The sequence below is a fragment of the Anoplolepis gracilipes genome, chromosome 5 (genome assembly GCF_047496725.1).
Source record: "Anoplolepis gracilipes chromosome 5, ASM4749672v1, whole genome shotgun sequence".
NCBI lineage: Eukaryota > Metazoa > Arthropoda > Insecta > Hymenoptera > Formicidae > Anoplolepis > Anoplolepis gracilipes.
The window spans coordinates 11,642,014-11,667,659 of NC_132974.1; the positions used below are offsets into that span (position 1 = coordinate 11,642,014).

General features: G+C 33.9%; 2 protein-coding genes across 4 annotated transcripts; one reads left to right on the forward strand and one right to left on the reverse strand.

Annotated features, from left to right (window-relative positions):
* Window positions 1-2,489: 2,489 nt before the first annotated feature.
* Window positions 2,490-19,873, reverse strand: Sxc (O-linked N-acetylglucosamine (GlcNAc) transferase sxc). 3 transcript variants are annotated; one of them, XM_072893051.1, is made up of 13 exons: window positions 19,501-19,873; window positions 17,148-17,626; window positions 16,356-16,506; window positions 15,970-16,213; window positions 15,624-15,692; window positions 10,850-11,046; window positions 7,200-7,289; window positions 6,880-7,060; window positions 6,180-6,782; window positions 5,520-6,034; window positions 4,948-5,401; window positions 4,479-4,855; window positions 2,490-4,402 (listed from the first exon to the last, which is right to left on the reverse strand). In XM_072893051.1, exons 2-13 carry the CDS (start codon window positions 17,329-17,331, stop codon window positions 4,213-4,215), a joined length of 3,255 nt encoding a protein of 1,084 aa, XP_072749152.1. In that variant the 5' UTR covers window positions 17,332-17,626; window positions 19,501-19,873; the 3' UTR covers window positions 2,490-4,212. The 3 variants fall into 3 exon arrangements, with proteins under 3 accessions (XP_072749152.1, XP_072749153.1, XP_072749154.1); XM_072893052.1 differs by lacking the exon at window positions 17,148-17,626 and having other exon boundaries at window positions 19,501-19,872; XM_072893053.1 differs by lacking the exons at window positions 10,850-11,046; window positions 15,624-15,692; window positions 15,970-16,213; ... (1 more) ...; window positions 17,148-17,626; window positions 19,501-19,873 and adding an exon at window positions 7,524-7,692.
* Window positions 19,874-20,999: 1,126 nt separating this feature from the next.
* Window positions 21,000-22,906, forward strand: Awd (nucleoside diphosphate kinase). Its single transcript, XM_072893069.1, has 3 exons — window positions 21,000-21,325; window positions 22,221-22,322; window positions 22,472-22,906. The coding sequence occupies exons 1-3, from the start codon at window positions 21,146-21,148 to the stop codon at window positions 22,700-22,702; spliced, it is 513 nt and encodes a 170-aa protein (XP_072749170.1). The 5' UTR covers window positions 21,000-21,145; the 3' UTR covers window positions 22,703-22,906.
* The last annotated feature ends 2,740 nt before the right edge of the window (window positions 22,907-25,646 follow it).

Below are 25,646 nucleotides of genomic sequence, written 5' to 3' on the forward strand. Positions count from 1 at the left end.
CGCTGAGTCTGGCAGCCTACTAGCCTACCCACGTGACACTGAAGATCAAGGGGGTTAGAGGGATGGTCGAAGCGCGGCGGGAAATATATACCTACAGGGTGGTGGGGTATGTAGATAGAAGTGAAAGGGGGAGCGAATCTCCAGTGGTGTAAGTCGAGACAAGAAGTTGAGGAGAATATGGCGGAGGGAGAATTCTTCTCGCTATAAATAAATTTTTGTTTTTACTCATTTTACATGTTACTTATTATCCCGTAATTTCATGGAGAAGGGCAATAAAATTTATTCTTGTTGCGATTAACTAGATATATTAGCTTCTAAAAATTGATGTATCCGCCACTGCGAGAAGGAAGAAAGAAAGAGAAGATAAAGGAGAGAAGGAGAGAAGAGGCAGAGGGGAAGCTATGAAATACACGGAGGGAGAAGAGAATAAATGAACCGTTGAAATCTATTCGGGATCTGAAATCAACGAGTCCCTGACATTCGTAAAAACAGTCGCTTATCGATTTATTAACTAAAAGGGAGAAAATATTTTGCCGAAAAGAGCAGACAAGAACGAGAAAATAATATATATATTTATATATGTGTCACGTAAAAATAGAACGGTATCATTATATGTTCCAATTATTTTGTTGTAACAATGGCACAAATTTAACGGGGTATTAGGTAATTGGCCAGAGTGAGTAAATGATATAAATCGACGCGCACATGGGGAGAGTGGCGAACGGGGGTGGAAACAGCGGCTGCCCCCTGTGCTTTCGACCCAGTTTCATCCTCGCAAGGTGGTGGCAATCGATACTGCGGGGCCGCATAGAACGCGATCGCAGTGCCGTTGTTGTGCTGAAAGCAAGAATTGGGAAGTCTCGCATAGTCGCATTACACGGAATTTGACCTGGATAGGCCCGGTAATTAGCTCCTGAGGGGAGAGGAGGGGGGGGAGGAGGGGCTCTTCGTCGGCGTTTAATATCGGCAAATATAATTTCACACGCTTCGGTGAAATTTTTCGCGTATATCTACATTAAACGCTATGTAAAATAAATGCAAGCAATATATAGCGCGGTCGATTTTAACGCATCGTGAAATGTGGAGCGATTTGTCGTGTAAACGTTGCGATACGGGAACGTCGTCGAACCTAAACGCCTGCGTTACAACCGCTTTTATCTGCCGCGTGTAACCGACGTGTAACAAATAGCGGCTATCGAAAGCTTGGAGGTGCGCACTGATAATTCCGACAGTGGGCGGATATGCTATCGGACGCACGATGAAGGAATGTGATCCGTGATGGTTAATATAACGTGTATCGCCTGTATGTAAAAAACGCGCTATTAGAAAATAGCATTAATTTGTTGAGCCAACTATTTTAATAAAAAAAAAAAAAATATAAATCTGACAGTAATTATTTACATTAACAGACACATTTTTGATGACCTTGATCCTGATATTAAAGATATTAACATTAATATTTGTTTATGTCTTAATCGGCTTGTATAATTTTTAAAGATATTCATGTAAATATTGAAAATGCAATACAAAATATGGTCGAGAGAGAGAGAGAGAGAGAGAGAGAGAGAGAGAGAGAGAGAGAGAGAGAGAGAGAGAGAGAGAGAGAGAGAGAAACTATACATCGATTTGTAATTTTTCGTGCGAAACAAAATCTATTATGCATCGATTGCTGTTTTCAATGTTAATCAATACCCTTATCAATATATATTGAAGTCAAAGACATTGAAAATATTTTATATAATGTAAACAATAACCTAACATGTTTATGTATTATATAATGTAAATAATAAAACATATATATATATATATATTTCTCTTTAGTTTAATTTAATAGTTTAACCATATTCAGTTTATCGATACAGTAAAATCGCGGATCGTCTAATTTTAATAACATCAGAATATAGAAAAAAAATTATTTTACTATTAATATTATCGATAATACGCTTTTTATTTACGATTCTCATTGATCATTAGATACCAAATTGAATAATTTTGTAACTTCACCATCATAACACATACAAATAAATTACAAAGCTTGATAGTTTGTCTCTTTCTTTCGTCGATTAATTATAAATTGGGAAAATCGATTTTTGTTCTAATCATGTCATAGAAACGGATTAATTAAAAGAAATTGTTAGATATTAAATTTAATTATTTTATAATTATGATGCAAAATATATGTTTTACTTGGTATATAAATAAAAAATCTTTCTATTAAATGGAAACACATTCCTTGGTATTGTTTAATTTATATATATATAATTGCAAACTTAAATTGCGACAATTTTTGTGACTATGATTTATAATCTATAATCTATATTTATTTAATTAAATGAGATACATTGCTGGACTGTGTATATATAAATTTTGGAGCATATTGAAAATATAATACAATTACTTGAGCGATTATTACGCTAAACACGTGTATTGACCTGATAAATATTTCGAGTCACAAAACAGTACAAGACCGACATAAATCGTGAGAGGTCATTATTTCATTCATTGTCTTTATTCTCTACACGTACATCAGTTCATTACAGTTCAATATCTTTTACTACCTCACACAAATTGCAATTCACTCCATTACCGGATTAACGTAAATAATTAACAGTTATTCTTAATATTTACAACATTATCCTTAGTCGCTTTATATAATACAATTGCGTTACACCCTAAAATAAACATCTTCTTCAAATGCTTGTCTTGATAAGGATCTCGACCCGAAAATCATGACGTCGATATCCTAAGAGATTGTGGATGTTTTTTCCCTAGATTCTTGCTTTTTTTAGGTTCATCTTTTTAGCATTATTTTTAAACTTTTTCGATTTTTAACTTTATGAACCTTAATAAAACTTGTGGTTTTTACAATTTTATATACTTGGAATATCGACTGGAAAAATAATTTAGATTTTTGAAAATATAGTAACATTATTAAGTCCTTGTCATTTTTATTTTAAATTTCTTAAGATTTTTTGACGTTTTAAATGATAAGATTTCGCAAATGTTTTACATTCTGTCTTTCTTCCTGTCGTTTTAAGATACTTTTACAGTTTCTTTGTTTCTCTCAAGATCTTCAAATCGTCAATTCAAATCGAAATCTGCTTTTTAGCCTTTGTCGCTGTGATAAGGAATAAACGGTAAGCTAGGAATTCGAGAAAGAGAGATTAACTCTAATCTTTGTTAAGTGTCTTTGCATTTCTCAGCAAATTACGTGCAAAAGATATCTGTTCGTGGTAAAGGATCGACTATAAGAAAGGAAAATGGATGACTCAATAGAGTGTTTATAATAAGCAAGTCAATGTGACTGTAGCAGCCTAAGCGAAATGCATAGTGGATTCTCGATTGTAATTTATGATAATCTTGCTTACATAATAAAATAAAGACAATAAAATTCTAGATTCCAATAAAAAAAAAATTGAATTTGCATATAATAATTTTGTAATATTACATCTTAACTCTTCTTTCAAAACTCTAAATTTATCATTTTAATATATTTCTCAATTTTTTTATAATATTTAAAGAGAATAACGGGAAATAAATAATTATCGTCGTGCTATCGAACTGCACTTTTTTTTTCCCAATTTCAAACATTCGATAAATCCACTATCTCAATGCTTTATTCAGATATCGATATTACAGTCTGTAGAAAGAACAATCTAAAATAGAAAATCAAAAATATAGTTTCTCTATAGATTCTCTATATTGTCCAATATTATTTTTTTCCTTATTGTTGGTATTTTCAATTTTTAAAATTTTTTAACATTTATGAACAAAATCGATTCTCCATAGGCTTTTCTAACTTTCCACAGAATATGGATTCAATTAATTTTCAATCAAGAAGAGAGATAAGCGCGTAAGTATTACATTGAAAGAAAACTATAAATAACAATAGAGTGAGAGCAGAGAGAGAATATTGTATGAAACCTTGGGTGTGTGCGTGTGTATATGTATGTATGTATGTATGTATGTATGTATGTATTATATATATATGTATGTATATATAGATGTATATATTCTTGTCTACTGTCTATTTTAAGCTTCGTGAATTTATCGTACAAAACAATAGTAGAGATATGAAATTTATATAAGTTCTCATTGGGAAAGAGTAGAGATATTAACCACGGTAAACTTTAAAATTTCCTGGGGATGAAGAATCTTTAATCGCGAAGTTGAAGTTAATTAAAGTGCTCGTGTGACACTTGGAAAATTGGTTTAAGACATGTTCAACGATTTCTGGTTGTCATTCTTATCAACAGCCGATACGTGGTCGGCACTTTCTCCGCGTGCAAAACGCTCCCACATCTTTTTGTATAGCATTTCCATGCCCATCGCGTACAGCTTGCAATTGAATAATGGGCTTTCCGAGCGAGCCTTCCAAACCTTGGCTCTTATCGCTTTCAAACTGGCAAAAATTAACAATTTATTATCTATATCTAGAAAAAATTTTACAAAAATTTTCAGTATGTCAAAATACTCACTATTCTCTATCAGTTCCCAACCTAATAGCAATATCTTGATACTCTTGTCGCGTCCGTGCTACCAACTCGGGACAGCCGAGAGTGTTCAATTGACTAGCGGCAACCCGAGAAGCTAGCGTCTCGCCTGGTAGCGTGACCACTGGCGTTCCGGTCCACAAAACATCCATACTGGTTGTATGTCCATTGCAAAGTGGTGTATCTAGACATACGTCAGCTAATTGGCCTCGTCTTACATGTTCTTCTTTAGCAGCGACGTTGCTAAAAAGAATTCTGCCGGGTGTCAGACCCAATTGTTGCGCCGTCGATTGAAGATTGGGTTCACCGACTGCCGGGAAACGTAGCAGCCACAGCACAGAGTTTGGTACATGTTTCAATATCTACAATCAAATATTTGTATAAGTTTTAAAAAGCGAACAATTCGGCGAAGGTCTTCACTTTCAAACTTAAAATCATTTCGTCATTTACTTACATGTGCCCACATGTGAAGAGTGAGCGGGTCAATTTTATATAACTGATTGAAATTACAGTAGACAACGGCATCTTCTGGCAAACCGTATTGCTGTCTGGTTGTGATCACAATATTCTGAGGCACCTCCTCGCCCGTGGCAGCCTTGTTGTTCACTTGCGTAGTGGTCATACCATTCTGCACGACGACACCGTTCACGGACATCTGACATTGGCCGGAGGCAATCATCGTTTCAATGGGAGTAGTAGTCGGTAACTCGGCGACTTTGAGCGAAATTTCGACGGGTTGTTTTTTCGCGTCTGGTACGACTACTTCGCGGATTTCCTTTATAAGAGTATTTTCGATCATCGGGGAGAGATCGGTGGCATTGATTACTGCCACGTTATCGGCCACCTTGCCTTTATGATTCGATTTATCCGTTAGGATTAAACGTTCCTTCAAATGAGGGAACATTTGCCTAAAAGAAATAAATAATTAAAATCTTGACAAGCGGATAAACAGCAATATTTTTTGTAGTTTCTTATCATAAACGCTATTTACAAAACTCGCGAATAAATAAGAATAAATTCACGTACTTGTGATCACCGATGAAGTAAGTGTGCGGCATGTAAGCAAGTTTTTCGCTGTATTGGTTGGCGAGCTCCAGCGGTGAGGTGACCTCATCTGTAATGAGGTAGTCCATGAAACTTGCACCAGAAGTACCAGGATAGCCCAGCCACATGACCTGTATCGCTGCCGGTCGCAGGGCAAAGATTTCGTTCCTGGCACCCTTTGTATAACCATTCATGTTCACCAAGATATGAATGCCGTCAGCGTTGATGCGGTCGGCGGCCTTGCCGTTGCACGGAATCTGTGACAGATCGACAAAGTGCTCGGCTTCACGCGCGATCTTTGCGCGGAAAGTTGTGCCATCGTCCGCGCTGAGCGCATAACAGAAGACTTCGACATTCTCGCGTTCGTGCAAACCAGGAATTGATTGCATCAAATGACTGGTCGGATGATTTCCAAAATCCGACGAAACATATCCAATCTTCAAACGTGTGCTAATTGAACGCGGATATTTATATGGCTGTTTGTGGAGAACGTGGATCTGCAACAATTCATTCGTATATATAAGTACTTAACAATTGCATGCAAATATTTGTGGAGAAAGAATAAAATATTAATTATTCTTGCCTTTCAATGTACATAGTATATAGTTTAGAAAAATTTATCAATTAGATGAACGCACTCACCTTTTCGATGCAAAGATTAGCATGTCTAGCAGCGATAGCCTTCCTAAACTCGTGAGATAAGGGATAAAGCATGGAATGATGTGGATGTACGCTAGGTAGTCTGTTCTTATCCAGTTGCTCGGCGACAATAGATACCAGCTTCTTCATTCTGGCTTCGTAGTCTGTCCAGTCGCATACTATCTGCAGACAATGCGCCAGATTGCAATAAGCGTCAGGAAAATCTGGTTTCAACTTCAGCGCTGTTCTGTAAGACTGTATCGCTTCGGGAATGTTGCCGGAATCTTTGTGAATCGATGCCAAATTGGAATGAGCGTCGGCAAAGGCCGGATTGATTTGGATAGCCCGTGTGTAACACTGCAAAGCGCCCTGTATGTCCTGCATCTCTTTTAAAGTGTTTCCCATGTTCGAATAAGCGTCGGCGAAGGTTGGTTGTATGCGAATCGCCTCCTTGTAATGCATCAGCGCCTCGTTTAGTTTGCCTTGCTGCTGCAAGACGGAAGCCAGATTGCTATGAGCAGCTGCAAACTCAGGAAATACTTCCAGAGCTTTAAGATATAACCGAGTCGCTTCCTCAATGTAACCTTGCTCGCGTTTTATGTTGGCCTAAAAAAAGAAAAAGAAAAAAAATCGTTAATATCATTACAATTTATTTAATATTCTCACAGTTTAATATTAAACTTGAAATGGTGTAATTTCGTACCAAATTATTGAGAGAATCGGCGTGTGTTGGGCACAGCCGGAGGGCGGTATTGTAACAATCTTCCGCCTCGACCACTTGGCCCTTTTCTTTGAGGGCGTTTGCCAGATTGCAATATGCATCTGGAAAATTTGGTTGCAGTTCGATAGCACGACGATAAGTGTCGATGGCCAGATCAATGAGCCTATAATATTAGAAAAGTCTCGATTGCGCTCATTTTCTTTGAAAAAAAAGTGTCGACAATTTCGTTAACCAAGTTTAGGTTAAATAAAAATTGAATTATAAATTTGTATCGTAATTACGAACACAAATTATCAACTTACCCTTGTTCATAATAAACGCACGCCAAATTTCCATGCACGACTGCATTGTTAGGGCTGAGATTCAATGCACGGAGATACGCAGCTACAGCTCTGAAGCAATTAATAAACAAAGATAATTATCAATTGTGGATCTCATTTCCAATAAAAAAAAAAATAATTCGGCTGTGAAAGGAGAATAGGTATTAATAATACTAGATATAAGTACTATTTGTTCAACATATATCGGCGAAAAAGTTGCTCTTTTGATTTCAGATCGTAATTGCAGAGACTAATTGTTAATATAGTCCCCGACGTGCAGAGACGTGCAAGACGAGTCTGATGAACCTTTTAAGATAGCGCCTGATCCAGGAGACGCATCCAGAGGTGGAGGGTCGCGCGATAGTATCTTCTATTTGTACGCGAAGCGCGGGCGCGATAGTACTCGAGGGTGAGATCACCGTATAGACGACCACGCACTGGCAGTCCATTCCTTCCCCATCCCGCCTGTCTTGGATCCCGCGGATCCCGGAAGTCCACGGATCTGAGTACGAGGAAAGGATCTTTGACAACGCGGCTCGTTAGATTGGTAGCGAATCCTTCGAGAGGCAGCGAGTGCAAGAAATCCTGAATCTTCCTTGAGAGATTCTTGGGAGGAAGGAATTGTTGGAGGAACGCAAGTTCATGCAAAATGCGCAAAGTTCATCAAACAAGGAGGAAATTGGACTTTTGCAAAGCACGAAAAATGTTGAGTCCACAAATTTATCGAAAATTAATCATCCTTTTGATAATCTCGTTGAAATTCGTACGCGAATGATCTTTGGATATTTCCAAGTACGTTTCTTGGGAAAACGGAGAATATACCGGTTTAAAGATATGTGTAGGTCCTCAGATTTTTTTCTACGTTTCCATGGACCCAACGATCTTCTTGACGAACATGTCAAAACAAAAAAACACAAATCCTCAGATATGTGGATCCCCGAATACACAAATTTAGATGCACGTTGATATATAAGCGCGGGAAACGATATAAGAATCACACCAGCGCGAATTGTATAGCTTTGGATCCACGTGGATACAGGGTCCACTCATCTCAGGATTCACAGATGATATCTAAAGCGGCAGGAGATAAAGCGGGAATTACAAGCCCGCGGATCCTGAAATCAGCTCCGAGCGATGCTGGCGGTCGAAGGAAAGCTGTTTAACTCGCGAGCGAACCAGCGAGATTCCCGTTTTCGGCGAAAATCGTGAACGAGCACGCGTATCCTCCTGTAAGGGAAGAGGAAGAGAGGGGAGCGAAGGACTTCCGTGGGGGCGGAGCGGTTGTTGGAATCGATAGTTGTCCTCGAATTCCTCCCACTTTGTGCGTAAAAGGACCCCTCCCCCAAAGCAAAATCAGGATTACTGAGAAACGCGTTCGATGGATCCATATGACCAATTACATTTTATATTTTGTTGTATTAATTACATTTTATATAAATTAATAAAAAAAAAGAATATTTTGTTGCATGAATTACATTTTAAAATCACACACATTAAAAAAAAAAAAAAAAAAAAACTTTAAATATATAATATATTATTAATCAATAAAAAAAAGAAAATACGCAACAAATTAAAAAATAAAAAATATGTAAAAATGGAAATTATTTTTCAATTTTTTACCATATTAATAAATAAAATACTTTAATATGTCAGTCGAAAGAGAGAGAATTAATGTTAAGAGAAGTGGCAGTATATCAGCTATGTTTGGCAAGCTACGATCGTGTAGGCGGAGATATTGTGAGCGGATTTCTTTTATTTTGTTGATGGTCGTTCAGACGAATCTTGGCGAAGATCGATAGAACGTTGGGCGTTAAACGTAGTTAAATAGAAGGACGAACGTGTTATGTAGCCATGGAAGCGGCTTACTAATCAATGGTCTTCAAAACTCGAACAATTTACGCGCAAGGATACGAGCGAATAGAAAAGGTAATACGTATAAAGATATATAGGTACGGTTACATTAGTAGTAAAATGTGCAAAACTAAGAAATCTTTGATACTAAAAATACAAAGAAAAAAAAGTTACCGATAAAATGATTAAAGTGGGGCCATGATAAATTACTGCTGTATGTAATTATTAACGACATGAGACACTTTGCCTGTAACTTTTCGTGGAAAATGCATTTAGAGGAACGGTGCATTGTCCGAATTCTCATTCGAATACAGAGGACGATGAACTTGAAAAGGACATGAATATCGATTCTCGGTGTTCACTCGACGGTTCATGCGCTGTACTAGTTTGTTTCCGAATGCAACGCAAATATGTTACGTCTATTCATGGACTTATATTGCCTATATTTTTATACGTCTAAATATCTAACATTTATGACCTCACTATTCAATTCAAAGAATTTATATATCTATATATAAATGTACATCATATACACACAGGATATTAATTACGCCCACTAAATATATGTGTAACGACAGTCCTTAAAAAATGAAAAATAAATCGAAAAGTCCTGAACCTGAAAATTCTAAAATAATATTTTTTTGCGATGCTTAACATAAAAGGAATTATCAGATAAAATTCACTTAATCAGCACCGTTCATTAAATAAACATATCGAGAGTCATGCATGGCTAATATTTTAGACATATTTTAGATCACTATATGGCATATAAGTCACGGATGTATATCTGTATAAAGTATAATTAAATATTTAATTATTTTTCAAAAATATCGTTATATACTTAATGAGCGTAAATTAATTAATACTATTTACATAACTACATGTGTGTGTGTGTGTGTGTGTGTGTGTGTGTGTGTGTGTGTGTGTGCGTGTGTGTGTGTGTATGCACGTACGCGCATAAATGTAAAACTTGAAAATATTTTTTACATAAATAATCTAAAAATATCTTAAATTTTATACATACGACAAAAAAGAGATTACATAAGTAATAGAAAATTTGTATGACTTTGGACTAGCCACTAATAATATGTTATGTATCAGTGGAATAACTAAGCCATTTTTAATTTTGCACAGACTTTAAAACCGACGGCAACGCAAATTTCAAGACGTCGATTGATCAAACTGTGCGCGTGCAATATTATTTTCGTAAACTTGAATTTAACGAGTATTTAATTTATAAACAAAAAATAAATATCTTTGAAAATTATCAAAATCCAAGATAAAAAATTTCTAGAATAGAGAAATTTCTACATCGAGAATTTTTATTGACTAAATTGCCACACAATTTTCAAAGCTATAATAATATGTATCAAAAGATCTCTATTTTATAAATAAATATTAACAATAATTAACAATTTTTTCTGAATTATTAATTCTGGTCATACATTTCACATTAATAAATTATATATTACACATGATTCAAATTATTTAATAATTATTCGACCGTATTACTAAACTTTAGATAATTCATAATTTGCAATAAAAGTCAAAATAGAATTGCATTTATAATTTTATGTGTCATATCACATTCTAATTTATGTGTGTTTTTTGATATGTATCTTGTACACATATATAACTTGTTTGAATGTTTTTTTACATTACATGATGTAATGCAAATTACAAATGTAGTTCTGTCCCGAATTTTATCGCGAATTACACATAGATCATTTTTAAGAAATAAAAAGAAAATAATTTAGTGAATGAAACGCATGGAAACGAACCTGTCGAAGATTCTAGCTTCTTTTAAAACATTTCCAAGATTGATATAAGCATCCAAGAAGTTTGGATCCAAGGCAACTGCTTTCTCGAAATGATGTATCGCAAGCCAGATCTCCCCTTGTGCGTTGAATACGCATCCTAGATTGCTCCATGCAACCGCGAAATCCGGTCGCGTCTCAATCGCCTTCAAATAGCAAGCCTAGAGAAACAGAATGCAATTTATAACGACTTTATTCGCGAACTCAGAGGGACGCGCGCTGCGCGCTATGCCCGACCTCCCATCGTCGCGCTGCAGCTTCTCTCTTTCTCACTCTCTCTCTTTCTCTCATTCTCACTCACTCACTCATTCTCTATTTCATACATTCTCCCTTTCTTTCCTTCTCTTTCTCTCCCCTTTTCACCCTCTCGACTTCATGAAGAGTATATTTCATCGGATCTGTCTTTTCTGTTTCCTTTTCTCGTACAGCTCTTCTCTTTTCATCTTCAATCGATAAGCAGTCTTTTTAGAGCTGTTTGAGTTTTCTTCAATCATTCACGAGATGAAGTTTTTGTTTATCCAGATATCATAGTTTTTCGAAATATAAAAGATTGTTAAAGAATTTTATCATGACTAAGATTGACATATGTTAATTGTGTAAATATGTCATTTTTATTTGATTCAATCAGTGTATCGAGTCGTGAGCCATTTGATTGAAATTAAATCTAAAGTAAATCTGAAGAAAAAGTAATATACTATAGATTTATTAGAAAATCAACATTAGGGAAATTTGCATCTTTTCCAATGCGTGTTTGAAATAAAAAGTCAAGAATAAAAGGACAAATTCACGAAAACATTTATAAAAATAAAGATGTTTAAAATCAAAAACCTGTAAAGATATAAATCCACATGATAATACGTACAATTAAAAAATTATATAGTAACACTCTGAATAAATTCTCTAAGATATGATCTAACAAATGTCCTAAAGCATCTCGTATCGAAATTGCATATCAGAGATTTAGAAGACAATGCGAGTTTAAAGTATTCTGCAGACATTTTTCCGTGTATATCACTTTTTTTACAATTACAACCTTTGATTTAATTCATTCGATTTATGGATCCTTCTTCGATTCTCCTCGGGCGTTATCTTCCTTGAAATATATAACTTGTCCTCTTTCTATGCTCGTCGAGGGCAAGAAAGGGGGTAAGAAATGGAAACAGAATGAACGAGGGTTACCTCACAAACATGCATTCAAAATTGCATTCTCGGATAGGAATCGGGAATATGTTAAGGACAATAAAGGTATCTGGGTGCGCGCTAGAGGCGTCATCGTGGATAACGCGCGACTTCCGGTGCACGCGGTCCCCGAAATGCGTTCGGCGGACTCGACTGCACGCTGAAGGCCGTACGCTAAAACCGAAGTCAACTCGAAGTCTCTTCTGGACTCGTGTGATAAAGCTACTTATCGATGAAAAACTGTCACGGTCATTACGTAAGACGATCGCGACAACGGGATGACGACCCTAAGAATTTAGCGTGGATGATCATCGCGCGTGCCGAGAGGCGGGCTGCATTGATATTGAAAACAGAGTAATCTTCGTACCTAAACAATAAATAAGAGGGCATTTACAGTTGACCAGTCTCTGCAGGATGAGAGGTTTGCTTGGAATAAAAGAAAAAAAGCGGAAAAGAAATAAAAGGATTGCGCGCGATTTTTTTACATATACAATTTATATAATATTAAATTAGGATGGATTATTTTAATTTTTTTCAAAGATATTGCAATATTATTCAGAAAAGATGCAATGCATTGCACATTTTTAATATAACATTTTGAGTCAGATATTGATAAATAATTACAATAATATTTACAGGGTAAATATCACATTCTTTTTTTAAATTATTTTAATGATAAGAACGTAAACAAACACTATTGCAGGGACAAATCTAAAACACCCTGTATAACTTTTTTAAAAATAAAAAAAAAAAAAAAAAAACTTTGGCAAGTATAAAAGTTTATTTAAGTGAATCGGAAGCTCAATTTGCAGATAATACAAGTGAATTTAAAATTTCTGACAAACAATATATATTAATCACCCTTCATAAAAATCACTTCGCAGTACCTAGGATAGTAGGATAAGGGACCTTTTCTCGACAGGAGCCGGTCGAGAGAAAAGGAGATTGGATTGATTGTAAGGGTCTTTAGAGACCGGCCTTGGGCATTACTTTACCTGCAGTGTACCCTTCGGTAGGCTGACTCGGTAGGTACGGCTTGCAAGCTCTCATAATAAACTTAGACCGAGAGACAGTGTGTTACTGAATAACCAGATTCAGATTCACCCTTTGACGAAGGAACCGGCGCGGTAACCGACCAATCTCACATTGCTCCTGCACTTCCCCTCCTAGAGTTGATCATCCCGTCCACAACAATAAGACAGCTGCGTTAATGTCTCTTCACTGATTACTCTCGCCTCAAATCTTTGTCTTTTTTTCTTTACTTTCTACATACTGTGTTAGTGTGTATGTGTGTACACAAAGAATTGATAATTCGCGTGTCCGCAAACGACACGCCTTACCGAACTCATCAGCCAGCTGTTGCTATAAATTTCTCTCGCGATTGAAACGCAAATATTGCACGTTTCCTTCTTCTTTTTCTTTCTCTCTAATACAAATGTTCCATCACATTATATTATTAACCATCGAGTGATGTGGAAGAGACCGAAATGGTCATTTTATTTATTTACGTTTTTTATTTACGATATTGAAAAAAAAAAAAAAAATAATAAAGTAGCTGAGGGAGTTCGGCAAGAAACGAACGAGCATAGCAGCCAGTTCTCATAAATAGCGGGAAATGTAACGGGAAGCTTTCCTCGTTGCTGTCATTTTCAAGACCGAACACGAAAGCGTATCCGTAAATCTCCTATTTATATAATTATACGTTGTTTGAAATAATTAGAATATTTCAAATGAAAACAAAGACGGCATACTTACGAATACGCTCTCGTCGGTCGACGCCGCGCCGCGCTATGAATGTGTAGATCACTTGACCGTTTAGCAATAGACCAATGTCAGGAAGCAACTCGCGGGCATCGTCAAGAGTACCGCGAGTTTAACAATTTCGAATTACATATATATCTCTTTCACTTTGTGATTTTCTATTAATATCACTATAAAAAGTTAATATTACTTTTATCATCGCGCGATCTTTTTGAAATCTAATCATTTTGTTTTCATTTATACAATATATATGCAAAATTAAAAATCGCACATACCGTTCGACATGACGTTAAATTCAATTTTAATTTAAAACAGCGCACCTAGTCAAGTGATCTCGCGCCAATATATATTTTTCATCGTACACACTGTAGATTCTCTCCCTCTCTCTTTCTATCATCAACTATTCATCAACATGAAAGTGGTCAAAAAAACACGCAGCACGTGGCGATGCACGTATGCCACGATAACAACAGCAAAATCGCACATTCAAAACAAGAGACAAGAGTCAGCTCATTCACTAAACGTTCGCGCGCTGCCAGCCATCGATTCGAATTAAAATGACATCGGATGGCATTGGCTAAATAATGCTATAATTTGCGACAACATCAAGAGTTTTCGAAAGAGTAAAAAAAAAGAACACAAAATCAAAAGTGTACTTTTTCTCGGTGTTGCTGCAAAACGCGCAATGCTAGAGAGAACATTCTCCTCAGAAAATTATACTTTGATAATATATATAACCCTAAACATTATAAAAAAGATTTTACGTTTACATTCTTGATTTTAGAAAATTGTTTGAAAGATTATGGTAAAACAAGTTCATTGTGTATGATAAAAAAGGAAAAAATTATTAAAAAACAAATTGTTTTAAAATATCCAATCAGATTTCAATCGTCTTGGCGTCGATTTGTTCGAACAAAAAAGACACGTAAATTTTTCCAAAATATCTGACTTAAGATAAATGGGTCTTTTAGAAACGTCTGTTATATTGTTTAGGGTTTTATGTTGAGAGACCGTCGCTTAATGTCGCTATGAAAACTAGAATTCTATCGGCGACATGAAACGCAGTTCTTCTCGATTTTAGAGAATAAAAACACACGCACGATTTTCAATCCGTTGTTGAGAAAACCGCGTTTTCAACAATGTTTCTCGTTTAATTGCCTATTTTCTTAATGAAGAAGGTAACTGGTCGAGTAAAAAGATTAGAAATCTACGGATAATTCTATAAAATATCTATACTCAACGACGGAGAAAATCGTGCGCCGCGCTTGCAAATTGCTCGGCAAAGAATGAAAGCTTCTCGTCGCAACAACGGCGCGAACAAATCCCGTTCGGCCCGCTTATTTCACAGAAAACTGCGCACTGTAGCTCGTGCACATGTGCGCGTTGCATTTGTACTCCGGGATCAAGAGATGTGAAAACCCAAGGATGGCGGAATATTTTTCTGTTAATTAGAGCAAAGCGTCATAATCGAACACATTCTCATCTGTTCTTCTCTATTAATTGCTCTCCTTAATCTAGAAGACATTTTAAGAATTGATTATTAATTTTTATTCCGGGGATTTAGGAAAGGTGATATAGATTAGGTATATTCAGGTTAGGACAGATTGGTAGATTTTGTTGAAAATTGAAAAACTTCTCTATAACAATGTCTTACTAGTTCAAGGCAAGCATACCGCGTTATTTGTTATTTCTTGATGATTCCGCCGCCTGTAGCTTGATCCAAGTAAAGATGCTCGCGAACATATGCGTGATATATCGAATTAGTTTACTAACTAGTGTAAACAGTTCTAAAACGTACCTTTGCTTCATCAAGTCTTGCTAATGCTTTCAAAAGATTACCAAGATCACTCCGCACACAATAAAGATCCTGGAAGAGGCGAAATATGTAAATTATTTCCGCATGTGACTCATCTTAAGATAAAAGAGATTTGATATAATAAAATATAATTCACTGAAATAAATATATATTTTCAAAAAGAACAATATAAAATCTTATTAGTGTACAATTTTCACTCTAGAAAGAATAAAACTTTGCAACTTAATCTTTCAAACAAAAATTTTGTTTTCTTTCGGCTTTCGCACATGTTGTGATTTCATTAAATAATAGTTAAATTGTAATATGTTTGTAATGTTGATTTTCTCACGGGATTGTATTGTAGCGCTGTGACGTATGCTTGAACAGCCTGTTCCATGTCACCAGCTGCAACGAGTGCTGCAGCCAAGTTGATGTAACCGTCAATAAAGTCAGGCTTCAATCTAACAGCGTGACGATAGTTCTCCAATGCTTCTGGTAGTTGTCCGCGCTCTTTATATACATTGCCCAAATTGCTGTATGCCTCCGCCAACAATGGATTTTGCTTTATCGCTAAGCTGCTGTAATGTGCTGATCTGAAATACATAGTTATATCTTCAAATATTTAAAACCATACATATAATTATTTGTAAATATAAATTTACTGATTTTCTCCACATTTTTAATTTTAAATGTTTTTTAAAAATCTATTCTTGAATATGATAAGAGGTTATGTACTTCTCTAGCCTTCTACATTGAAAATGTATCGAGGAGAGCAAAAGCAGAACACCAGTATTGTTTGTTTCTTGTCGCCATAACTGCATGCAGTGTCTTTCTGCATTCTCATAGTCTCCTGCCTGGTATTCTCTATGGGCGAGTTCCAACAACCCTAAAATAAGAATTGAGATGTATAAGATCTTTTGCAAATAATATTTAATTCACATTGAATTTAATTTCAATAAGATATTTTTGCAATTAGATTACATATATATTTTTGCTTAATATCACAGATTAGTAACTTTATATTTTCCTCATGATTCAAACGGAATAGCTTGATCACTCATTGAACATATGCTAGATATCACAATAGATACAAGGATAATGCACCAGCATGTTGATTAAGATGTATATAAAATTTAAATAAAATAATAAACAAAAAGTATTAAACATTTTTTTTAATTTAGAAATAAAATGACAGTTGTAAGGACTGGAAATTAAGAAATTTATGAAAACTCAAGAATGTATTAATTGAATTATTAATTATGGTTAAGATAAAATATATTATTCTTCATTAAACCCTAAGTAAATTCTCACATCATACATCAAAGTAAACTATTTATGAACAATCGATCACAAATTCAAACAAATATCTCTAAATAAAGAATCACTTCGCATTCATAGACTGTGAATAACACTTCTATCAACATTTCCCAATCATCATCACCATCTACGTCATGTTATTATGGCTTATTAGCCTCGTGCAACATCGTCTCCTTTTAAGAAGAGAGATATTCAAAAAAATATACGAACAATAGGTATCCACGTTAGTAGTCTGATTGTCAGACAGACTGATCAGCTCCTTGCAGTGCTCCTTGTCCTGTGTGACCACCAGGATATTCTGTCCATTTTGCCAATCATCATCCTCATTTTCCGCGATCAAGCCATTCGAGCCTTTCAATGCGCTGCTCTTCTTCTCTGCGACGTGCACGCTCATTTTCGAGGACTTCCGATTTTCAAAAACTATACGAATTCACTCTCGACTCACACCTCACATCTAGTTCCGCCGAATATTCGAGATCCGTTTTTGATGCCGAACCTAACTTCTCCAACCGCTTATGCCCCTTGCTCCGAGTGTCGCCGCGCGCACAGCGAATTCTCTAGCCTTCCCCTCCGCCCGATAGCGCGACGGACGAGCCGATTGGTCAGAGTGAGGAAGAAGAATGGTCGAAGTGGAAAATTTCAGGAACGTAAGTATGTATGTTGTTACACGCACGTCGTAGATTTCCAAACTGTCGTGATAGAAAATCTTTTCTCAGCTCGACTATATAACTATATTTTCATATTTTTTGAAGAAGGAAAAAATTCTGTCTTGAGTTTATATTATATGTTTAATAATATAAAATTTATAATTTAATATAAAATTTAAAAGCGATCAATTATTAAAAATTAGAATTAATTTATATTTAAAAAATTTCATATATACACGCACAGATTATACATATATCCTATAATTGCTAATATAATTGAAAAAATATTTTACATGAAAAAATTATTTAAAAATGTGGAATAAATTTCTTTTACATGAGACTATTTCTTTAATACAAAAATATGACAAGATTATTACAAGTTATTCAAATTTAAAAAAGCATAGATGTGTGTATAATTTTTTTCAAATTTTCAAAGTCGCAATTTTCTCGAAAACAACATTTTATATAAAAAATTTTATTTTAAACTTTAATTTTTTTCAGCTAGAATTTTATTTAAGAAATATTCTATATATATAATTTTTTCATGTATAAATTAATATGATCAATTATGTCGATTGTAAGACATTGCTCTCAAAAACAAAGAGTAAATTTTTAAGACTTACATTTTTAAACTAATTGTAAGTATGATATATATTTCTACAAGCATTATTTTTCAGATAATTGTATAAAAAATAAAAAATGAGAAAATATTCTGTATTCATGTAAACTATATATATATATATATGTGTGTCGTTCAGAAGCAGCATAACATGTTATCAGTGTTTTTTATAAGCAGGAATTAACATTAAGATTATCCTGAGATACCAAATTAATAATAACATATATTTAATTAATATGTTTAATGATCGTTCTTTGTCTAATTAAATTTTAACTTTATGAATTAATTTTAATTATCTGCACACGTCCCTGTTCTGCGAGACAACCATATAACTAGAGAAACTGTAAACGAAAAAGAGAAAGGGGGAGAAGAGGGGAGAATATTTCCCCTGGTCGGTGGAGATGGAATAGATATCGCAGTGGAATATAGCGTGTTCAAAGAAAGAGAGAGAAGAGGAAGTAGAGAGAGAGAGGGGATGTGTTATTAGGGAAGGGAAGCAAAAAGCATATTGATGACACGTTACCGGCGAGTATTTTATGAAAAAAAACCCTAAAAAAATATTCTTTTATATCGAATAATATGTACTGGTTATGATGTTTTATGATGATAACAAGTCTGATTAAAATAAACTATCGATTAGAAACGTACGTCTGTCTGTAAAGACAAAGCATATAAGCATGCAGATCTTATTTACTTATAAAATATTTACAATTGTATTCAATATAAGTTGCTATAGAAATTGAAAGGCGCAACATTGTAACTCGATTTATTTTATAAATAATAAACGTGAAATATTACGATGATATAATTTTCGTGACAAAAATAAGACTTTTCTTTATGAATAATTATATTTATCATCTCCCTCCCTCTTTTACAAGTTTATACATATCAATCGTACTCATTTTACCACTATAAATAAATAAAAAATTGGAGAACATTAAATTTATAACGTTAGATTCTTTTTCTCATTCACTCGCGTTTGTTCACTCTACCTATTTGCACCTGTCCTTTTGTACGCTTCCCGCACGCAAACGGAGCACGCATAATGTATACGCACACGCACGCACGCACATATACATACATCATACGTACAATATACATGAAAATGATAAAGAGATGCAAACAGTCAATCGCAAAGAGTAGTATTTACGTCTGTGGTTTAAATATAGAAAAAAAAAGAAACAAATATAAAAGTCTAAAGGAGCAACATAAATGTTATAGGTTAAAAGAGAATAGTGACGCTTGACGCTCGGCTCGATGGATTTCGAGGAGCGCACGAGAGAAGGCGCACACATACCGACAGTCGACAGCTGCTGAATCTCGTTCATTTTCAATATGACATTGGTGCCCGCTATCTGCTGATGACCCTGCTGCTGCTGCTGCTGCGTCTGCTGTTGAGCTTGCATGGCTGCGTCGGTGACGAGATTGCAAAATGGAACGGCCGACGCGAGGCGAGGACAGCACACGCGATGGAGCGCGACTTGACAAAAGACTTGACAGCTAGCGCGCCCACGATCGTGGGCTCGCGGATGATCGCTCGCGTCCGCGTCCGCGTCCGCGTGATTCGATTCCGACAAACGACAGATTTTCGCGCGTCCAACGATCCGACTCCCTCGACCGTGTGTACGTAACGTAACGCGATTTTTCACGCGCGCGCCATTATGAAATCCCTCGCCAGAGCGCCGGAAATTCGAGAGTCACCTTCGGCCGTCTTCGGCGATGTTCGCGAGCGTTCGGCAACAATGACAGAGACGGACGCATGTAAAAGAAAGGGAATATTCCATGTATTTACCACTTTTGTCAGCACGGCCTTATCGTACCCAGTCTTCATACATATATATATATATATATATATATATATATATATATTTCTTATCTTGAAAGATGGAGAAAAGAAAAAAAATCTGCAAACATAATTAAAGAAAATAAAATTGAATTTTATTATCAGAGAAGTAAGATAAATTGAGATGCGATGATATAAAATTAAAAGTACCATCAAAATATCTTAATATTATGCATACATAAAAAAAAACTGTTATTATCGTATGACACAGTTATAATGATTCTCAAACATTCTCGGACAGAAAAATTGTGAAGGTCGCCAAGTTGTAGAGAGTTATAAAGCCAATCGATGGCTACTCTCATGCGATGTCGTGTCACGTGGTCATATCCTCTGACAGTAGCGTTCGAAGCATTTCACAATAATATATTTATGTATATATTTATATATGTACAATATCGAAGAATATCTTATATACTTTATAAAAATTAAAAATCTTATTTAAAAAAAAATAATATCAACTTAATAGATTATTGATTTAATATTATATTTATAAATAATGGAACCTTTTATAATAACAAACTTTGAAATTACAGCACAAAATGCTTTCTATATATTATACGAGCTAGACGCACGTGACAAGTGAGAATAGGAATATAATTCGCGCAACAATATGTATCTGTCTTCCAGTGAAAAATAATATACGAAATATAGACATCACTACGGTCCTGAGTTTATAACCGAAATGGGGGGACAAGCTTGTAAGAGCCCCTCGAATCTTCTATGATTAAGAGGCAGAGGGGGGATGATATAAAATATATTTACGTTAGAACTTTCGAAATCGGTTGTTTAAATTATTGTATATAAAAACACTAAAATATATATAGAAAGTGATAAAATTGTAGCATATATATTTTTAATAGACTAATATTTTGTGCACGGCAGTTAGTATGTTTTTAGGCCGAAAGGCTCCTTCCACGCTTTAGTATCGCACACGATCCTGATCCGGCATCTTGAAATCCAAGATACAACCGGCCGGCTGATACGATCGACGAACCGGCACGTCACGACGCCCTCCCCCACTTTCGTCGGGTTTCGTGATTTCTCGCCTCGCGGTTCCTTGTCGTTTCGTTCTCGTTCATTCGCGGCTAGTCGGCACCGCATGGTTCTGTGTTCCATCTCGGCCTTACTACATATTATTTGCAAATTTATTATGGCGGAGAACAAGGAACGCACCTTCATTATGGTCAAGCCAGACGGCGTACAACGTGGTCTGGTTGGCAAAATTATTCAGCGATTTGAGGAAAAGGGCTTCAAATTGGTGGCTATGAGGATGGTGTGGGTGAGTATTTCTCGCGTGTAATGTCGTATTATTGTGACGAAAGAAATCGACGAAAAGTTTATGAATACGCCACGTGGTGTTCCTCCGTAATTGAGCATTCGATGACATATATTACTGGACATATTTATTAGAGATTTTAGAATTGAAATTATTCTTATTCTTTTGTTTCGAATAATTATAAGTGCAGAAGCATTCAACAAAAGCAGATTATCTATTAACGGCGAATTAAACCAAGTCTAATTTATAATACCCAGAGATACATAAAACATAATAAATTCGATTGTTTTTATTCATAAATTGCAGATGAAATTGTTTTTATTAAATCAGTTGCGTATACAGTATTGACGTTGATTTGAGTGAGAAACGTAACAAACCAAATTAGCATCTAATTTTAAAAAAGATATATATATACACACACACATACACCCATATGGATGTACGTCAAAAGCGATAAGGACAATGTCAAGTAATCACGTAACATGTTAATATGATCGTACAAAAAGAGTTAAAAACCGCATTTTATATCGGGATAAATTATTTTACTTCATCAATTGTCGAGATTTGAATCGAAATTTTCAGAAATACTCAACTGTGATCGATCGATTTTTATACTATTTAATTTGCTTATTTTATATTACGTGTTTTATATATTATGAATTAAACTTTTATATACAGCAGAACAGAATATAATACGAAATACGAAAATCTTTTAAGGTTAGGAAGCCGTTGATGCAACCATCTGTTCGACGACGAATGTGGCACGAAATTTGAAATATAAATTATATTTGTGGCCAATGTAATTTTTAATTATTTTGAAAATATGACAGACTTTTAAACTTACTTATAAATAAGAATTATTTCTCTAACTTATATATATTTTATGTCTACATTATAGCCTACTGAGGAGCTTTTGAAGAAACACTATGCGGATCTAGCATCGAAGCCCTTCTTCCCAGGTTTAGTCACATATATGAGTTCAGGACCAGTTGTGCCAATGGTAAGTTTTGTTATTATGTTGCAATGAAATAATACTTATACATACAATAAAAGATTACTTAGTTTTCTAAGATAAATGATGGCAATGATAAAAAAAGACAAATAATATTTGTGTATTTTAATTTATTTCTTAATAAAAATTGCTCTTAGGTTTGGGAAGGTTTGAATGTCGTGAAGACTGGTCGCGTAATGCTAGGCGAGACAAATCCAAAGGATTCCGCACCCGGTACGATCCGTGGTGATTTTTGCATACAAGTTGGTCGGAATATCATCCATGGCTCTGACTCTGTTGAATCAGCCAAGAAGGAGATCAGTTTATGGTTCGGCGAAAAGGAAGTCATCGACTGGACACACGCGTCCGAAAACTGGATCTATGAATAAGGATTTCCAATGGAACAAAACACTACAGAACAGAAGACACTTTAAAACTCACTCTATCAAACCTTTAGAGAATCTTCCCAAACCTATACTGCCAGCCAAATTATACGTATAAATAATTCCAATTATTAGAAGGCTGAGATTTGAATAAAAATAACTTTTGTTTGTAAAGAATGAATAAAAGATTGTGGAACTCTTTACCAAAAATTTTGAAATACTGTGAAATTGTAGGGTTATCTCTAAGATTACCTCAAAATATTTAAGATATAACTGCTGAAATAATTCATACTGAATATTTTATATACAAGCTATCATAATAACATGTGAAAGAATATATAATTAATTTTTAGTAAAATTATAAGGTTAATTACAAACGGAGAAAAAATTTGTCGCTAAGAAAATAGTATGTCGTAATTTAAAAAATTGAATTTATTTTTTTCTTTTTTTACAATAACTTTTAAAGTTATACTGTAAAAAATGAAAAAATAAGCTGCTGAATTATAAAAAGTTAAGAAATAGTGCAAAATTAACATAAAACCTGTCGAAAAATACAAAAATTTTAAGTTATTGTAAAAAAAATAAAAGTTAACTGTTGAATTAAATTTAAAATTGAAAAAATGCAAGAAATTAATTGTTGAATTATAAAAAGTTTAGTCTATTGTAAAAAAACAAAAAAAATTAGCTGTCAAATTATAATAAAAGCTGTCGTAAAAATATGCAAACAAAATTAGCTGCCGAATTATAAAAAAAGGCTATCGTGAAAAAATGCAAAGAAATTAAACTGTCGAATTATAAAAGACGTCTTGAAAAAATGCAAAGAAAATAAACTATTAAATTATTAAAAATTAACTATTGTAAAAAAAATTAATTTACCGAATTATAAGAAAGTAAAAGTTATTCTGAAAAAAAAGTAAAAATTGCCTATCGAATTATAAAAGAGGAAAAGCTATCGTAAAAAGCGAAAAAAACTGCCGATTTATACAAAATTGAAAAAAACTGCCAAAATTTTTTCAAAAAGAAATTGTCAAAGAATAAAAGAACATACTTAAAAGAATAATATATCGTAAAAATATAAAAATAAATTATCGTAATTTTACGAAAATTGCAAATACAAAAACATTACAATGCACAGAAACTAAACCAAAATATCTTATAATTTTATTAAAATTACGTAATAAATTACGTAAATTATATCATCTGTTAAATACTGAAAAAGTAACAATTTTGTAATGTAAGCTTTTGCAAATAAAATAAACTAAATTTTCAAAATAATATAATATATTCTATATTATATATAGTGCATAATTAAAAGAAAGAGAAAGAAAGTGCGCAGGCATTTGTGTACGTAGAAAGAGAGCGAGTTGAACTTTCTACGATATATTCGCACTAATTTTGCAAAAGGTTGCCCTTATATATATATAAAATATATAATATATTGTATTATAGTATAAATTATAATTTATTAAATTTCACACACTTTTTCTTTTATGTATCTTCATACAACAAAAATTTTGATATATAATACAGTGTACGAATGGAAATAGAAACTTATTTGAACATTTATAGTAATGATAAACATTTTACCTGAAAATCAATCTTACGCTAAAAAAACCACCTAAAATATAGAGGTCAAATACTTATCATGTTTATTTCATTTCATTAGTGAGTAGTACTAAGAACATAGGTTACGCATTATAACTTCAAAAATGTGTATAGATCTTTATTAAAAAATAACAGAAGTATAGCGGTTCAAAAAGTGTTTTAACCATCATCAATACAGCTGCGTCTATGAACATCAGATATTCTTATACATAAGTTTGAATTCTATGTTGAGTTGCTACATTTTATTACAGTATTTCGATTGCCGTAAAATTTATCCATTATAAAAACTTGAAAATCTTATAGCTGAGATATGCTAATGAACAAAAGATAATTGAAAAATAGTTTAATAATAGAATTTTATAAAATAAATAAAGAGTATACTATAATTTGAAAGAAACCTAGAAATAGCCAATTAGTATTTTATTCATAAAAAATATCAACTTAATCTATAATGCAGTTATAAATTCAGTCGAACCATATCTTTTACTCTTTTTACTTCCTTTTTTTGCAAACGTTCTTATTGTACACGTAATCACATGGTCAGATAAAACGTATAGTGGGAAAACGACACAAGAAAAAAGTAGTAAATACCAGATAAGTAAAGAGTAAACAATACAAAAGTTTTACTATACATGTATTTTTATGTGCGACCGACGCATGTTATAAAAATTAATTCGTTAATTTATGCATAAAACAACGATACCGACTCGAAAGTATGCCTCTATATATAAAAAACACAGGAGAACAAAATTATATTTAACTTATTAAATAAACCTTTTAAGAGAGAATTTTTGATAGTTCTCTGAATATTAAATAAAAAAAGGGAAATAATATTTTCTAAAAAAATATAAAATATTACTCATTGATATTTCTATTCTATAAAATTCTTTTACATCGTAAGAATTTCTAACTATTAGTGGTTAAGCTCTCTGTCAGATTGCTTCTAAAACTATTATATAAAGTGATTCATTATGACATAAGATATGATATTTTTGTTAAATCTTTGAATATACGAATTTGCTACAGTATTTGCTAGATACATTCTTCATACTTTGCATTTTTGTATAGTTACTTCCTTTGGTATATCTTTTTATTGAGAATAATTTTTTATTTTCGTTATTCTGATAAACGCAGTTTTCAACACTGCAATAAAGACATAATAATTTATATATTTATATATTTAATTCAATTATAAGAAACTTTTATTGTGTACATTCTATCGCCTGATAGAAATAAGTATAAAGAATACCATTGATATAACCAAACCTAATTATTTTTTATGATTAGATCATAATTAACGGTAAAAGATCATTCATCTATTTTTGTATCGTTAATCTCTCTCGCA

Coding starts and splice junctions, on each gene's coding strand:
- Awd (XM_072893069.1), top strand. CDS start 21,146: ATGGTTCTGTGTTCCATCTCGGCCTTACTACATATTATTTGCAAATTT. Junction 21,326..22,220: donor TGGCTATGAGGATGGTGTGG/GTGAGTATTTCT, acceptor TCTACATTATAG/CCTACTGAGGAGCTTTTGAA. Junction 22,323..22,471: donor CAGGACCAGTTGTGCCAATG/GTAAGTTTTGTT, acceptor AATTGCTCTTAG/GTTTGGGAAGGTTTGAATGT.
- Sxc (XM_072893051.1), bottom strand. CDS start 17,331: ATGAGCGTGCACGTCGCAGAGAAGAAGAGCAGCGCATTGAAAGGCTCG. Junction 11,047..15,623: donor CAAGACTTGATGAAGCAAAG/GTACGTTTTAGA, acceptor CTGTTTCTCTAG/GCTTGCTATTTGAAGGCGAT. Junction 7,061..7,199: donor TGCGTTTATTATGAACAAGG/GTAAGTTGATAA, acceptor CTAATATTATAG/GCTCATTGATCTGGCCATCG.